At 36.3% G+C, this 17,822-nt stretch overlaps 1 protein-coding gene across 5 annotated transcripts in view; it reads left to right on the top strand.

Annotated features, from left to right (window-relative positions):
* Positions 1–17,822, top strand: part of CHD9 (chromodomain helicase DNA binding protein 9) — an 87,282-nt gene that overhangs the window by 1,431 nt on the left and 68,029 nt on the right. For all 5 annotated transcript variants that reach the window (XM_032122230.1, XM_032122227.1, XM_032122229.1 and 2 more), the window contains exons 2-4: positions 6,748–6,825; positions 8,556–8,644; positions 13,384–14,986. In XM_032122230.1, coding sequence (XP_031978121.1) covers positions 13,550–14,986 — 1,437 coding nt within the window. In that variant the 5' untranslated portion in view covers positions 6,748–6,825; positions 8,556–8,644; positions 13,384–13,549. The remainder of the gene's footprint in view (positions 1–6,747; positions 6,826–8,555; positions 8,645–13,383; positions 14,987–17,822) is intronic.

Below are 17,822 nucleotides of genomic sequence, written 5' to 3'. Positions count from 1 at the left end.
TCTTTATTCTAGTGAAGTGGAGAAATTGTCACATTTCCCAATGAGGCTTTAACACAGCAAAAGGTTAAAACCTCTTCATTCCTTCTTTACACACAAATTTTTGTGAACGGGGATGAAAACCAGGTGGAAAGGATTCTGAATTCTCTCTTTTTTGTTGGATAGCTGTGACAACAAGGTTGATGCAGACACTTTCAGTTTGCAAGAAATGGTTTGGTCTCCTCACTGTTGCATCCTAAGTGCCTTGAATCTTTAGCAGCTGAGAACTTCCTTCAGTTCGTGAAAGTCATTTAACTTCATCAGTGTGAGAAGATACGGCTTGGTCTCCTGCCATTATGTTGAAGACAGCTGAACCCTTCTGTGTTACAATTCATGCTCATGGGGGACAAAGTAACAATTTCTGTGGCAGGATAGGGTTTCTAGTTCTCTTGGGTGTTTTTTGAGACTTTAAAAAGTAGCCTTAAAGAGTAACCCTCCTCTCTCAGGAGAGCTAGGCCCGTCAGTCCTAAGAGATCCTTGCAACTCTTTTTAAACCTGGATCATTTGACACCAAGTTCCCAATTGGCAGGTGTGAGGTAGAAAAATTATTTCACCTTGTTTTACATGTAATCATTTGCATGCAGTTATAAATATGTTTATAATTCAAAGCAGAATATTAATATTCCATCATTTTTGAGCAAAATCTGGATTTTTATCCTGTCCCTGAATTTTAACGTTTTGTTGCACAGATCTACTTTCTGTTAGTTTCACAGGGTAAATATTCTAAAATCAACGATTATTCCTATCTTAGACTTTGTGAACTATTAAGGAAAGAGTAGCACTTAGTAGTTTTTACACACCTTCAGCGCCTTACACCTGTAACTAATAATGACTTTTTCATTCTTCCTGCATATGTCGGATGAGACTTCCAAAGTGCCACGGACTTCAATGCCCAGATTGTGTAAACCAAAGAGCAAAAATTAATACACGTGTTTTTGAATGTTAACCTATTCAGGGATCAGTGTGCCAGGCCCTTGGCACATGGAGAAGTTAGTGGGAAGTAAAGTAGGATGTCAGCTTAGATATCAACAGCTCTGTGGTTAATGGCCATTGTGAACTCTCTAACCTTAAAGTAAATATGAAGGAGCTTTTTTTCTTTCCCTGTTAGTGAGTAAGCATCAATTTACTTTGTATTTAGAAGATGACAAGGGCAGGCACCTAAGTAGTTACAGTGCATCTGTGCTGGTTTACCTTGTGCTAACTTGCTTGTTTGTATTTAACCAAATAGTTCTATTTATACAACTTTATGCTGCTTTTCATGATGAAGCTATGCTAATTCACGCCACTCAGAGCAAGGCTATCATTTTTTCTGTAAAAAGAAGTGGAATTTAAAGTCTTACAGTTCCTCAAGAATTTAGAGGAATCTCAGCACCTTCTCATTTCACATGAGCTGCTTGTGCTAAATGCTCCTGAAGATTAGTCGAAGAGTTCAGTCATGGAAAAATGTTGATGAAAGCAGAGTGTGGTTTTAAAAAGTATTCTTAGTGTCATCTAAAAGATGTATGACATGAACCACTACTGAGAGACTATGGAGACCCTAAATCAGGGAATTTTCATTTGTTTCCTTTTATGAGTGAGATAAGTTAATGATGCAGACAGATTAAACCCAAAAGATTGACATGCTTTAAAATTGCCTTTTTTGTGGAACCCATGAAGTAAGTAGATGCACATTTGTTCTCACTTGGTTTATAGGGTTAGTTTTAAGGTGGTTTTTTTTAATGTATCTTACAGTAAAAATATTCCATATATTTATGGTATATGTATCCTTCAGACACTTCAGAAGTACAGGTAAGCTGGACAATTATATATTTTATGGGTTCAGATTCTTTACAGTGCTTTTTTCTTCTTCTATATCAGTCTCGTAGACAGAAGTGCCCAAATACCTGCATCATCGTATTTCTTTGATACTTTTCATACAATTTAGGGTGGAGTCAAATGGCATATCCTATTCATCACTGAATTGCAGTATTCTCCTTCTTTCCACCATTATATATGAACTGAATTCTCAGTAATGCTTGGTACTTGTGTTTAGAAATCATCCAGTTGAAACATTTTTGTGTTTAACTGAAGTCTGGTAACCCTTCACACCCAGATTATTTCCTAACCCATATAATTTTGTCAATACTTTATATTCTTCCACCAACCTATCCAGAGTTGTCCTTTTAATGGTCTTGGCTCTACCAAACCATGTTAGCTGTAAGCTTAATGAAGACTTTGAAATCTCACACTTACTTGGGCTCCCTTAGTGTCCTCATTCTATTTCCCAGTGCTCTTCCTGTAGTCAGATGTGGTGCCTCAGGAACGCAGGGTATCCGTGTACACAGGAATGGATGATGGAGAAACCAGCTTTTTGTTTAGTCAAACCTTAAAGAATTGATAGTTAACATTATTATATTGTTGAAGTATTCTCTTTCCCTTTCAGCAAAAGAAAAATACTAGGAAGTGATTATTTTGCTGATAAAACAGCAACTGAAAAGCATTTGCAGCTTTTGCTTTTGCTGAAGGAATAGCAAGATTCTCATATTTAATCTGTCTGACCAGTTCATAAATGCGAGAGTGAGCTGGACAAAAGTCAAACAGGCTGACCACAGGACTTTCTTATTTACAGCAGTGCAGGGAGGGGAGATCGTTTTTTTAAGCAGTATTTTTTTTTCTAGAAGTGTTACAAGAAAATGTATAATGTGGTTTACAATGACCATGTTTTTGAGTAAATGCAGCATTGAAAACTTGCAGAAGACCAAGTCTAAATAATTTTTAACAGTGTGGTTAATGAAGATTTATCTTGACTTTAGAAACACTAGAACCTTAGGAGTACTTTCAAAATGTGTATGTAATAGAATTCAGATGTATACTTTGTTACCTCTTAGCATGAGCTTTAGTGATCAAGTAAAAGGCTACTTTTGGAAGCACCTTGGATCCAAGTTCCACTTTCAGTGCTAACTTTATATTACATTCACTTTCTAAGCTGCAAGAAAAATGTTACAAAGTAGGAAGCATTTTTTTTAAAAGTCAGAGTTCAGTAGAAATACATTGGTAAGGTATGGCATCTGCCAGTAAGCAGATGTGTTGAAATCTTCAGGTTCATTCATACAGATTAGCCAGGCACTGCCAAATATTAATGTCTGTAGGCTGGCAGTGTACATGTGTCTTTCTCTTTGTAAGTGATATATATTTTTGTTTTAATCTTAAATCAACAGTTAGAATTTGCAGGAAGATGGAAAAATGTTCCCATCCTTTTTCTGGAGACAAATGGCAATTTTGACTTTGTTCTTTATCTGAGTCATATTAGAAAATGTAACTCTGGTTACCAAATTGTTTCCGTCTGCAGTGTTTTCTTGGGCACTTTTCCTTGTGCCGCATGAGCAGTATAAAAGGTTTGTTCACTCTTTTATGCTGGTCACTAAAATTCAGGAATTCCTCCAAAATTTGTTCTGTAAATGGCTTTTGAAAAGAAATGGTTTTATTACATTTGATACTGAACACCCTAATGAAGAAACTTTTAACTTCAGAAATATTTCATTTATGTAATGCCATGAAAGTCTGCCCATCTGATATTCCATATGTTATTGGAAATCCGAGAATTCAATACAATATATTTTTGCTTTCAATTACCCTGTAGTAAAGCTACTGTAGTTATGGCTTCCACCTACGTTAAAAACAGTGTTAGGTATGACAATGGGCTTGAGTCCATGTAATATGGTGTTGCTGGTTTCAGCATGTAGTTCTTCAAAGTATTTTTTTGCTGTTTTTCAGAAGCTAAACTTAAGTTTAGCTTCAGAGGCAGGTTTTTAGGCAAGTTCGTAAGAACTAATTCATAAATACTCTTGATAAACAGGTGAGTATCGTCCCATTTAACTGGGGAAGTTTTTTTAAAGTCCATTTTGACTGTCAGATTCTTGTGCCAAAGTATTGATGTCACAGTGAAAGTTGTCTGGAGTCTCTGTCTGTTGCAGGTAAATTCAGGAATATGTCCTGACTGTGCTGGAAACTGAGACAAGATGCAAAATGATGTTTTGCTTGAGTTATTAGTTTTAATTGATTTCCTAATTTAAGAAGAGTATACTGAATAAATTGCGAACTTGGAGTGTCTCGCTTAACATGTGCCTGAGAGGAACTCTTTTAGGAAACTTTCTTATCAAATCTCCTTATATACAGTTTTAAAAAACCCCAAAAAACAAAACAACAGAAAACTTGTAGGCAGCCTTCCTCTGAATGGGGCAGACTTGTGATATAGATGAAACTCCTTATGCTGGTAAATGTGGTGTGGAGTGGGATGTCTGAACCTGTTTTATTCAGTAAAGTACTGGCATATCCTAATCTGGCAGTGTCAAGACTTGAAATTGTACTCTTTTTTTTCCCAATGCAGATTTCTGTCAATGTCAAGTCTTCACAGCTGCTGTCTGTACTCATCAACCAGGATCCATAGGAATCTGTAAAACAGGCACAATCCTTTGCATTGTTCTAGTTGGTACTTCCAGGTTATAAACTTGCAGTAGTTCACTCAGATGCTTATCAGGCTAGAACATGAGAATTATTGGAAGATAGTGTATTATCAGATTGTGAATTGAAAGAGGGCTGTGCTCTGAAGTCTTCTGTCTCTGATGTTTTGTAATGAAATCTTGGTTTAGGGCACACGTGAAAATGAAAAGGGTTTTTTTTCTGACTTTTAATGCAAATGTTTTTCTAAATCTTAAAATGGCCTAAATGTTCCTGAGGAAAGATACCAGAATCCAGAAACATATGTTGTAGGTCTAATTTAAAGTGTAACGCTGAAATTGATGACAAAACTATAGAAAGCCTGTAATGCTTACATCTGAAATCTCAGCAGCACCAGAGGATTTTCTTTTTAAATTTACAAGGAAGTTTGTGTAACTCTTTCTAGTGATCAGAGGTAAACTGCAAACTATAAATACATTACACTGAATATGTTACTCTTTTGACAACTAAAGTTCCAAAAGAGACATTTGTATTTTATGCAGATATACTAAAAAGAAAAAAGTTGAGTGTAGTGGTATTAAAACAAAACATGGGAAATTTTTGTTTTCTGTATTAGAAATACAAGAAGGAAATCACTGAAGTCCTGAAATTTATGAGAATCTCCACAGGTGCACTTTAGAGAAACAAAATTGCAGTGTTTTAAGAGCAGTACTTATTACTAATATGGATTCCTTCAGTAGTTTGGTGGCCAAATGCCTGAACTTCTCAGCAGCTATTTTCACCTGACTTGGGGATAAACTTTGTTCTTTGTAAAAAGATATTCCAACCTCTTGGTATCTTTCTAGATCCCTATCAATAGTAGCAGATTAAGATGTTGTTATTCGCTGTATTATCATTGTCCCTTTATTGTAATTAACGTACACAAAATATAAATGACAAAATCTGCCGTTTTAATGCAAAGTCTAATGGGTTTGTTAAACAAACAAGAGGAACAGTTAAAACTTATGGGAGACTATATACTGAAGCAGCAGATGCACACCTACGTGTTTTGTTCTGCAGGTGTGCGTTGAGGGCAATAACCTTTGGCAGAAAGGTGAAAAAGGTAGTCGAAAATAGTGTCTTCAACTGCTGTTAAATTTTCTAAAGGTATTTGCCAAAACTGAAGACATAAAAGCACACAAGGATGTTGTGTAAAACTAAACTGATTTATTAAAATTTACATGACATTTTAAAAAACAGAAGTTTGGGGAGCTATTCTCAACTAATTGAAATGAAGTGTTTATTTCCTGTTACACTGACGTGTATAAAAATCTGTGGTTTAGTGTCCAAAATAAGAATTACAGATTCACAGAATAGGTCAGGTTGGAAGGGACCACAGTGGGATCATCTCGTCCAACCACCCAGCTCAGGCAGGGCCATCCCAGAGCACAGGGCACAGGATTGTGTCCAGACAGTTCTGGAATATCCCCAGTGAGGGAGACTCCACAGCCTCTGGCCAATCTGTTCAGTACTTGGGCACTGCACAGGAAAGAAATCCTTCCTCATGTTCAGGTGGAACTTCCTGGGCATCACCGCTCGTTCCCCTTGTCCCATTGCTGGGCACCACTGAGCAGAGCCTGGTCCCTGCTCTGAGCCCTCCCTGCATATATTTAGAGAAATAGCCAAAATACTGTTGTTCACATTTTTTTATTAGTAATAGTAATGCTTTAGAAATTCATCAAGGAACATAAGGGAATCATGTACTTAGGGAAATGTGTATTTTTCTTTCAGTATTTTAGGAAGATACTATATTAGTTGGACTGTGAAAGATAATTTTTTAAAAACTTTCTAAGATGGTTCAATATGGATCTAGGCATGCTTATAACAAACACAGTTCTGGATCTATTTAATGAAATGTAACTTTTACTGTATATCAGTTAATTTTACCAATTCAAGATTCAAAAGCAAGGATTAAGACCTTCTCCCAAAGAAGGCATCTTTACAGAATAATCTTTTTAACACATCACACTTAACAGATACATATGTATATATATGTGTATTTAAAAGTTCACGTGCAATATAACTTATGTGAGAATCTGTGGAGGTAGATCCCATTTTGGAACTTATGAAAGCTCTAAGTTCCTTTTGTGTGGATTTCTCTTTGGCACTTTGTATAATCATTAGTGAATCTTCTGCTGTCTGACGTATTTGTTGTATTTCATATTTAGAATAATGTATTGCAGACCTGGTAAATGTATATCTAGTTTTTTTTTTTTCTTCTTCTTTTCAATGTAGGATTTTTCAAACTTTTAAGTATTCCACAATTGTCTCCATATTGGAAGCTGTTCAAGCAAGTGGACACTGTCCTAAAGAGTAAGAAACATCTTTTTTTCTCTTTATTTTTAGGATTCAAGAACAATCTAGTTGAAGAAGGATACACAGGTGTTTTGGATAGCCAAAACAGAACTTTAAATAGCATTTGTCTTATATGGTAGATATAGGTGAATTAGATTTCTTTTTTTACTGTTGAACTCTTACAGGTAGGATAAATTACCTGATACCAAGTTTTCAATTTTTCTTTTTTCAAATAATAAATTTTTGAATGCCTCTATTCAGTTAGTTAACATATTGTAAAACCTTTATGCTTTAACTTTATTTAGCCAACAAAGAACTTTCAAATAAGCAGAGATTTAGGAACAAAAAAATAGATTAAAATGTTGCATAGAACCAGACAGTTAAATAGTTTCAAACTCTATTCTAATTTCTGGATGTGAAGAGGACTTGTGCATGACAGGAGCTCTATTTGTATTATGGGATTTCCAGTACAGAAAAACAGAACATCTAGAGCAAGTTTTCTTGCTGTTTGGATACAAAATTCATATCCCTTCACATAGATGGTAAACAAAGATGGATGTATTTTAGCAACTTTCCCCTACATGTGTGTTTGGGTACACGCTTACCTCATATGAATTTTAGAAAAATACCTCTCTGCGTTAAGTGTCCCCATTATTACAGAGCAGAGACATTTTAGTTTAGCAACCTTGGAATAAGTCTTGGAAAGTTACTGAATAATAAAAGGAGGTTAAAGGTAGTAATTTATGTACCAAATTAGTACCAGATAATTTTTTTTTTTCTGGAACATTGCAGGATTTGGTACTGCTATAACCAATTTGTATCTTCCACATATGTTACAGCATTCAAAGATGTAGGGAGAGGAAATAATTGTATTAAAATCTGCTTCTCAATACAGTAATAGATTCTATGCTATCTTCTAACGAAGTTTAAGTTTGAACTGTGTTAATAGTTCTGCAAAGGTGTTTGGCATCACAAAACTATATTTAGGGAAAGAAGAATCTCTGTATTGGAACTGGAGGATGTTTGGTGCCTTGGACACAATAATCATTTTTGAAATGGAAAAACACACTGGTGTAGAATATCAGTTCCTATACAGACTGACTGTCTTTTAATGTTAGAGAATAGATTTGTGTGCTTTGAGGCTTTTACACAGAGGCCCTAGAACCACCCCACCCCCACCCCCCATGCACATTTTCCCTTAAACTTTGTAATGTTTTGAAGCCTCTTTCAGATTAAAAGAGAAACTCTTGAAATTGAGCTCGTCTACCTACTGTCAAGGCAAGGAATAGGATAAAGCTGTCAGGCAGGCATTCTCCCCCGGAAAGGCAGTGTCAGTTCCCATTGAAGTCCGTCTGTCAGTGTGGAACAGCACACTGCTGTTAAAAGACATGTACAGGGCTTCTCAGACTGACAGGTTTAAAACCTAACCTCAAAACTTTTTGTTTTGTTGTTGTTTTTTTTTGAGTACTTATATTGTGTCTTAAAGTTACCCTAAACCTTTTAGTATTGTGGCACAAACTACCCTTCACCCTTAGAAGTTTGTAGACTTGGGTTATTTTTAGTGGTCTTCCAAAATGAATGTGTACCTATATACCAGACACTTAAAAAAGCTACTAGTGATTGTGTATTAATTCTGGTGTTCTTGGATTTATGATATCTAGTGAGTTTTTGAGTTGCAGGTATAGCATTTGAGTGTACACTCCTGAAGTTGGTTATTGTGTGACTTGTTTAACATGCTTCATTTTCAGGTCTCTGATGATGAGGTATCCATCTGGATTTAAAACACATCTCTGAGCTTCTTAACTCTTCATTAAAGAGATGTGTTCTATATTCATGGGTAAGAGTATTTTTTATTTTGACATGGGACATTTTATTAAAGATATATTTTTAATTTAGAAGATCTCAGCAACTTATTTTTGTCTTAAAGGTTTATCAGGAACTTTTACAGTATAGGGTTCATTAAGTGCCTGTGCTAGCTCTTAACTTCAACCCAAGCTAATAATTAAACTTTGGAATTCATATATCTAAGTATTAATGCTCTAATTAAATCACTAACTCTTAGTATTGCAGATAAACAGTGGTATACAGGTAAAGAATTTATAAATTGATCTGTGAGTTAAGAGTAATTTTCTGATATATACAATACTATAGGCTTTAATGATGCATCTTGCCATACATCTTTTAAATTTGCAGTTTTGGGAAGAAAGTGATTCTAACCTGGAATGCAACCAAAGCAAAGGGTCTGAATTTTGTGCAATCACAACAAACACCACCACCTTTTCTCAACAACATAAACCTTACTCTGTCTGAAGAAGTTTTGTGGTATTATACACACCTGCACTTCAAAACAGTAGGAAAAAAAAAAAAAAACAACCACAAAAGACTCTCTAGAAAATATCATTTTTTCAGAAAGCTGCTGGTATTTTTAATTTTTGTAGGTCTCTAAAGAAAACAGCTAAGTTTACTTCATACATTACAGAATTTGTTATTTTGTCTTCTCTCCATATAATAAGTACAGCTTACCGAAATACCATTTTGAGGCTTCATAAATTTACCTTGAGTTAAAAACTAATGTTAACATGGATCTGGTAAAGAAGTATAGTAAGTAGCCTAAGTATATGCTGTGGGACTTTTTGATACCATGTTGTTTTATTGCAGAGAGTTCTGTGCTACACTTTCTCTTTGGGATGGTTTTGCTCTAGTGAAGGCAGACATGGCTGAGAATGGTAGAAGTGTTTTCAGTTAGGGAATAAAAGAGTTTAGATCTACTAAACGTTCTTTTTTAGTCTTCTGTATTACTGGGATTTTGAGGAAATTATGTCCCTCTAGTCCTTTTAAATTTAACATGTACATTGATCTTTAAATCTATGATAGAACGTCATTTATATTGGCGCATCAGCAGGAAGTAACTTCTGTATTATTTAATTAACTCAGCCTTTTGAACTTGGCCAAAGCTTTAGTTAAAATCTGACAAGTAATGATAGTGTAATTGTCTTTTAATATTGGGAAGGGAATGTTTCATTTCTAAATATTGTGCAGAAGTGATCAGTTTTTTGAGTATCTGCGTTTTACCATGGTGTATTGCACCTCTTTTGACACAGTATTCCATCTGCTAATAGATGGGCAAATCATAGCAAGTCACAAAGCTGTCATGCTGTTGCAAGTTACATAGAATTTAGCAAATACAGTGATTTTTTTCAGTCTCTTTGGCAGATTTCTTGTTTGTAATGCCTGGTTGCATTGCTTCCCTAAAAAGTCCCCAAAACTAAACCCTTTGCATCCATATAATGTAAAACTCTTCCCTAGTTATGGCTCTGTGTTTACCTCTTCTGTGTCCTTTTCCTGTAGTCTGGATTTCTGTTATGTCATGTTTTTATGACTTGTTTTAATTCCTTGTGGTTGTTAATTTGTCCTACCTTCTCTCTGAGATGGCTTCTGTTATTTGTCTGGATAGCCATCATTTTAACTTCTTTTGAAATGGCTACCAAAGTCACTGATTGCTCTTATCTTTGGTACTGTTGCTCATCAGTCACATGAAGCAGTGCTACCTGTGTATCAAAGTGTGAAATAGTGGATATCATGGTAATGTGCTTAAGCTCCACCTGATTTACTTGCCTATAACTAGAGTAGCTTCATTTCTGTTGTCACTTCAGCAAAAGTAGCCAAAAATGCAATTAAATAAATATATGAAATAAAATGCATCCAACATTTTTATTATATTCCTTTTACTGCTACCCCCACTTCATGTTTTGAGAGTGAAATTTGATATCCATTGCCTTATGTTTTTGTATGAGTTCAGTCTTTTTTTGATATATTCTGTAAAATAAATCTTGTTTTCTTTTTCTTCTGGTATAAGACAGACATTAAGTTTCCTTGAAGACTGGGTAAAAGTACTTCCCTGGTCAAAACGCAAGTTCTCTTTGCAACAGAGTTGTGTTCAGGCTATCTATAGTGGTATTCTTTACAAAAGAGGTTTGGGTTGTTGGGGTTTTGTTTGTTTGTTTGTTTTTTTGTCACTTCACAATCTCTTCTTTACATAGAAGCTTTCTTCTTAGTAAGTTTCCATTGGTCTAACTAGCTGGGAGAGGTTTCTCATGTACGTAGCCTTCAGATTTCTCGGTTTGGAAGTTCATCTGTGCTTACCCAGCTTGCTTGGATCCTTGAAGTGAAGCTGACATCTTCAGATTATATTTCCTATTTATACCTGCTAACATTTATTTGTTTTATAAAACCTTTGCATTTTAAAAGGAGAGTTCATATTATTTGTTCATGATTTCCTCTTTTGTTTTCCTTATGCTGAAAGAAAGTAGGAAAAACTAAGATGGAAAGTGTTTCTTGGTTTTTGAGCCAAGAAGTAAATTTCTGTGAGGCCAGCTCTGAGTGTGCTGCAGTGATTCCAGCTGTTCTGTAGGCTTTTTTCCCTTTCCTTACTGTAAAGGGACACAGTCAGTAAAACATGAAGAGATTCTGGTGTTTGTTTAATACGGGGTTGTTTTAGTCCTGTTGGGTAGTTAGTTCTAGGCTTCTATAGTTAAGAGCATGTATACTAGTTAATAATTGTACATCCTTTGGATCTATATTGCAAAAGATGGAAGAAATATCTCTTTTTCCCCTCTATTTTTCCCGGTTACCAAAAATTGATCAGACTCAGTATGTAAACTTACTGATACAGGCTTCAAATTTGAGATTTTTATCAGTAGTCCTTGATAGCCTGGAACATGACATTTTACCCATGGCTACCATAATTTCCATCTTGTCTTTCCTCAGGTGGGGTTTCTTGAATTGCATTTGTTCTGTGTCTACAATATTTTTTCTTTGTACTTAATCTGAATTGGTTTTCTTCTGAGCTAAAATAGCTCTCTCCTGACTTATCTTTTGAGTTGAGATAAACTACGATGAGATATCATTATATTAGCAATGTTATAACCCATGCCAGACCTTCTACCTGGATCCTGCTGTTTGTCATCTGTTGGAAGGTGTTCCATATTGGGAAAGTCATCATTGTGTTGCATTTAATCATAAATAGACAAGTTAATCAGTGTTAGAAGATAATGAGGTCTAATTTATATTAATGCTTTCTTTATCTTGGGACTTTAGGAGATCTCAACTTTAAGCAATAATTTTCCCATGTATAATCTGGGATCCACAGCTGCTTTGCTGCGCTAAGGTGTCATCTCCCTAAGCTTCTGTCACTTCTTTTTTATCGTGCTTGTTCTCTTGCTCACTGACACATCAATCCATACTTGATCGGTGTCTCTCAGGATGATAACAGGATCCATCTGTCCTTTCTCTGTACAGACCAGAAGTTTCATATACTCAAACTCTAAAGGAGCTTTGTGAACTTAAGTTTGGTTTTAGTCTGACTATGGTCACGACCTTCAGTGGCCTAGGAGTATATGCAGCATGGGTTTTCATCAGCTTGCTGAAAAGTACTTTGGGCGTAGTAGGTTCAGCACTAACCTTTTCCATCACAGAGTATTTCGGATTTACAGGGTGTTCACTTCTGGATGGATACTATACTAATTTTATTCTTAGGAAAATTCATTAATGAGGAATTGCAATTGAAGGTGAGCTTTAGTAGAAGGGTCAGGAATTATAAGTTGTGGCTGGTTCCCCCTCCCCCCCCCCCTTTTTCCCTTTTTTATTTTAATTAGACATATGTACTGACAGGATAAAGAAATGATTATTCCATGAAGGTCCTCATTTAAAGTGATCCCTCCCCTATTCTACATGGTTACCAGTTTTCTGGGGAGTTACATTATCAGACACACTTTTTCATTCATTTCCCATTCTGTTTGATTACACTATAAATGTGGGAGTTTTTAGGCTAAAGTTAAATTGACCATGCTTTTCTACTCTCCTTAAATCCCCCCCTGCAAGTCAATTAATTGATGATCACTCAGTGTTACTATGAATAAATTGTTTCAAATGTTTCAAAACTAGGGGTGCAAACTCCCTTGAATGAAAGCTTGTTCTTTTTGGGTTTTCTTTGTATCATTGTATTCATTCTCTTGTCTTTCCTTCTAAGAAGAGTATGTTATGTCTTTAGTACAATAAAATACAGTTTCTTGGGAACTTGCATGATGCAACTTAAATAGAAGAAACAAAGTATCCCAGTTTTTCCTAATGAAATTAAGCTTTGACTTAAATGTAGTTTATAACCTTTCAAGTTTTTTTGTTTAAACATATAGAATTATTATATACATCTTATGTAGTATATGGTTTCTTTGCTATAAATAAATTCTAATTCTGGAGTACTAAAACCCAGTTCTGGTGCAATTTGGTAGTTTTAATGAATATGACCAAGGAGAATCTAAAATTGTGCTTTGAGTGAATAAAACAAATGAAACCATTACAATTAAAACATACTTATATAAGGGACAAAAATTATAAACCCTGCACAGGGCATCAAGTATAAGCAAAAATAACTTATATGATTTGTGGTTTAGCCAAAGTTTATATTATGAACAAAGTATCAAAAATCCTTAAAAGTGTTGGGAAGGGGAAGGAAGGATGAAGAGAGTCGTTAAAGTAAATTTTTCCTTTCTTTTTTTCCCCCCCACTCCTCTCCCTCAGGATGCTTTAACACTTGAAGACGAATGTTTCATCAGAAGCACTAATGGCTGTTGGCATGCCTTGGATAAGGTGGTGACCGCTGGATGTCATTTGTTTCTGTTCACTGCAGAGAGACAAAATTGACTCCATTTGGAGTTGAGAGCAAAAGCAGAACAGACCTCTCAAGATGACTGATCCTATGATGGATTTTTTTGATGATGCCAATCTTTTTAGTGAGACCTTAGAAGGTTTGTCAGATGATGCCTTTGTTCAACCTGGACCTGTTTCACTTGTTGATGAATTGAATTTGGGTGCAGAATTTGAACCTTTGCACATAGACTCACTGAACCATGTGCAAGATGCTCAAAATCAACAAAAGATGAGTGAGTTTGATCAGCTGAATCAGTATGATTCACTGAAGCTTCACTCAGTAAATCAGTCTTTTAATAGCTCAGCTGACAATGTCTTATCACCACACTCTCAATTCAATTGTTCACCAGTTCATCCGCAAAACCAGTCCAATGGGATGTTTCCAGATGTGGCTGATGGTAGTCCTATGTGGGGTCATCAAACTGCCACAACTGTTTCAAATCAAAATGGGTCCCCTTTTCACCAAGGACATTCTCAGTCTATGCAGCAAAACAAAAGCTTTGTAGCACACCATGACTTTGCCTTATTTCAGGCTAATGAACCACAGCATCAGTGTGCCTCGCTACGGCCGCAGCAAAGCAGGAACAACACGGGGCAGGATGCTCTGAGTCAGCCAAAAGACTTCATGGAAGTTAACGTGTCTACTTCCCTCAGAGTCAGTGTTAACCACCCACCTTCAGTTTCTAATCCATCAACTTCACAGCAGCCTCTGTCTGTTCAACAGTTTTCTCAAACTGCAAGTGCTTCAATACATTTTTGTGGGAATCAAGAAGGAAATTTTGATGGACAGTCCCCAACTATTACTCCATGTTCTGTCAGTAATAGTCAACAATTTTCATCTCCGTATTCTTACTCTAATAATCACATTTCTCCTACCAGCCTTCTTCAGCCTACAACAGCTCTTTCTACTAGCCAGCAGACACACTCTATCTCTGACTTCACTGGAAGCGATGCCTTTACATCTCAAACAGGGACCAAGCAAGAAACAACCGAGCACATGTTGAATCCTAATACACCTTTGAATTCAAGTACTTTTCAAATGTTGCATTCTGCGCATCCTCAGGGCAACTTTAGTAGTTCAAAACTCTCTCCTGTGAATATTAATTTTCCAGCTTCCACTGGTTCTGCTTCTCAGATAAGCCATTTCACTGACCCTATTGAAAGCAATGGTTTTACATCTTTAGATGACAACCTACTTCATCAAGTGGAGACCCATAGTGAACCATTCACAGGACTTGACCCCGATGACCTCCTGCAGGAAGACCTTCTGCCACAGTTCGATGACTCTGCGTTTGTTCAGGATAGCACAAGCCATGTTTTAGAGCCTGACCTAGAACACCACATAACCCCACAGCAAGTGACACCGTCATCCGAACTCGTTCGGGCACAGTCTCAAACTCAGATCCATCCTTGGCATTCTTCAGTTTCTAATCAGCACCTGCAAGGTAGAGGTCGTGCAACCTTACAAGGACAGGTATGTAGGGATTTGGGAGTGGGGGTTTGAACTGTTTGATTTAGTTGATCAGGTGAAATGAATAATAGTGACTGGTGTTTGAGTCAAAGCATGACAACTGAATCTCTGAGCTGTTACTTGACCCTGAAGAAGTCTAGGTAACAGCTAGTTCAGGAGAAAAAAAAAAAACCTAACCAGTTGATGCAGACCTTGCTTTCTCCTGTTGTTTTCTTATCACTGCAGAAAGCAAGACTTGCATGATCTTATTCAGATAAAATGGTGTTGCTCCTTCTGCTGCTTGTATTTCTGAAGTACAGCAGAGAAAATTTACTGATTTATGATTTTGGTGCAAATATAATGGCTTATTGTCTTGAAAAGTACTTAGAGAAACATGTTCTTAAGAGCTTTGGTAAGGTTTGTATGGCTGATTTCCTGCAAGAATTGCAATGCTTATGTTGTTGCTCTGTCCTTTGCTTTGTGTCTTTGTGCTCATGTTCATTTCCTAAAAATACACACTTACTATTCTTGTTTTTGATGTGATCAATAATAATAGAAAACATATAAAAAGCTGTGTGTATGTTGGATTTTGTAACTTTTGGCTAAACCAAAAAACTCAGCAGTTGTTTTACTATAATGTGCACATCTACTGCAAGTATTCGAGTCCTCCACATGGAGGAGAAGATGACATAAAAATTGTTTTCTAATTTTCAATCTGTGCATTTCAAAACAGAAGCAACTCCGACATCAAACATACACATTCAAAAAAAAACGGCTTTAAAAAGGTTCTTGTAACTGGTTTACTTCTGTATTCTTGCTACCAATATTCTCTCTACCTGAGAATATAGAATGCTGTCTTTCTGGGGAAAAAAAAAAATATGAGGAAGGCAAGGAACTTAGCTCCTGACTTTTGATTCTACTTAGTTTGTAGGACACAGGCCTGTGAAGGAGACAATGCAGCATGTTTCTTTTCCCCCTGTTAATTTGATATCATCAGTGTAGAGATAAGGGCTTAACACGCTTAATCTTTGGTCTTGGTTCAGTAGATTGCTTCTCCATCACAACTTCTGCGTATGTTTATGGACCATGTAATTGTCAATTCCTACCAGTGAAACTTTTTCTGTAAATTGTGGTGGAGTGTTAATGGAACATGGATATCCAGCAGTGCAGTTGAGATGAGCTTGATTAACTGAATGATGCAGTAGATGCAATCTGTTGGTTTTGATAAAGATTTCCTTTCTTTCCCCTTCCCTACCTAAAAAAACAAAAGAGGGTGCACCCAAGTAGGTACTCTTGTTTCAGACATCTCTACAACTTGAAGACACAGGGTGCAGCAACTCACAGAGGAGTGATCCTGTTGGAGTGTGTGCGTGCAGTCCTGCCATGGGAGCAGCGCCCCGTTCCCTGCCAGGCAGCAGAACGAGGGGTTGGGAACAGGGGTGTTGAGGCTCTTGGGGTCTCTGAGCATACTTGGGGTGAAGGGTGAAGAGGAAATGGGTTCCAGGAAAGGGGGGGGGCGGGGCGAGAAACCCAGGAATTAGGATCACTTTTGAGGAGCATGTGGGATATAAGCCAGGCAATGAATAGTAGGTCTAATAGAACTTTGCAGTGCTGTGACTTTTGTGTTGTATTTGTCAGAACCTTTTTAGACTTGCTTACATCTCACTGACATCAATTTTAGTACTTTGCTTTGTAACAAGGAATAGAGGGAAAGTTCTGAGATCTGTGGAGAGCCTTTAAAGTTTTAGGGGTTTGGTTTTGTTTTTATCATGGTGTCAAAACAAAGCAACTTTGCAGTATTTAAAATTTTAGTGTTTTTCCTCTTTGAAATGAAACAGCCAGAAACTAGATAGTTATAAAACTGCTTGGTTTGGTTTTTATTATTTTGGGGTATGCAATAAATTGTATAAATTAGATTCTGACCTTATCTGGTCAGACAGATGTTTAATGTTTCCTTCAGAAACTGGTTGTGAAGTGGTAGCTGTCAAACTGCTGAGGAATGTACAGATGGGGGATTGACAGAAGCAAACAATGTAGAAGCCTCTTTAAATCAGTGGAGTATGTAGTATGAATAGTAATGGAAAAGTATGGCAATTACTGAAGTGTTTCAGATCTGTCTTTTGACTGACTACAATTCCAAGAGGGGCTTTAGTTGTAATGCGCACTTCTATTCTTTGATCTCTTTTTAGAATTTCAAGTTCAAGATGAGTAGGTTCTGTTAGAGCTTTTACAAATGTGTGCAGTTTAGCCAGGGAGGAAGAAGGTGGGGTAAAGGGGGAAGGAGTTTTGATCTTCCTGAAACTGGTTGGCTTTAGGAGTCAGGCGGGAAGGGATTTTGACAAGTTACATACGTAGTAGTTAAGGTAAGCTTTTAATTTTTTAACAAGACAGTGTTTCATACTGGCTTTAGTGCATATTGAAGAAACAATTACTAGTGAATTTAATTTTTTTCCCAACAGTTTCAGTTTGATAATGGTTGAGGTTTTCCCAGAAAGAATAACTTTATTTTATGAAATAGTTAATGAACTGTAGGTCTTGGAATGGACCCAATATTAGAAAACCAAAGATCTTTAACTGTAGCTAGACTGAGGTTATTTAAATTAAGGAAGAATATTAAATACTTGTTTCAGTATTTGAGAGCAAGCATACTCATAACATTTTTACTTGTATGGTTATTCTTTTAATGGAAAGTTAATTTAAAAATTAATACAATCTGTTTGGTGTAATAATGCTGCAGAATTAAAAAGACTGTCTTATGCTGCTAATACACTTTCTGCTGTAATTAGATTAGAATTGTAAATAAATTGCACCCTTAATTTTACATCATGCATTTTTCATCAGAGTTAGTTTGAGAACAGAA

This window comes from Corvus moneduloides, chromosome 12 (assembly GCF_009650955.1).
Source record: "Corvus moneduloides isolate bCorMon1 chromosome 12, bCorMon1.pri, whole genome shotgun sequence".
NCBI lineage: Eukaryota > Metazoa > Chordata > Aves > Passeriformes > Corvidae > Corvus > Corvus moneduloides.
The sequence above is the reverse complement of the archived record's forward strand: the minus strand, read 5'-3'. Positions and strand labels throughout refer to the sequence as shown.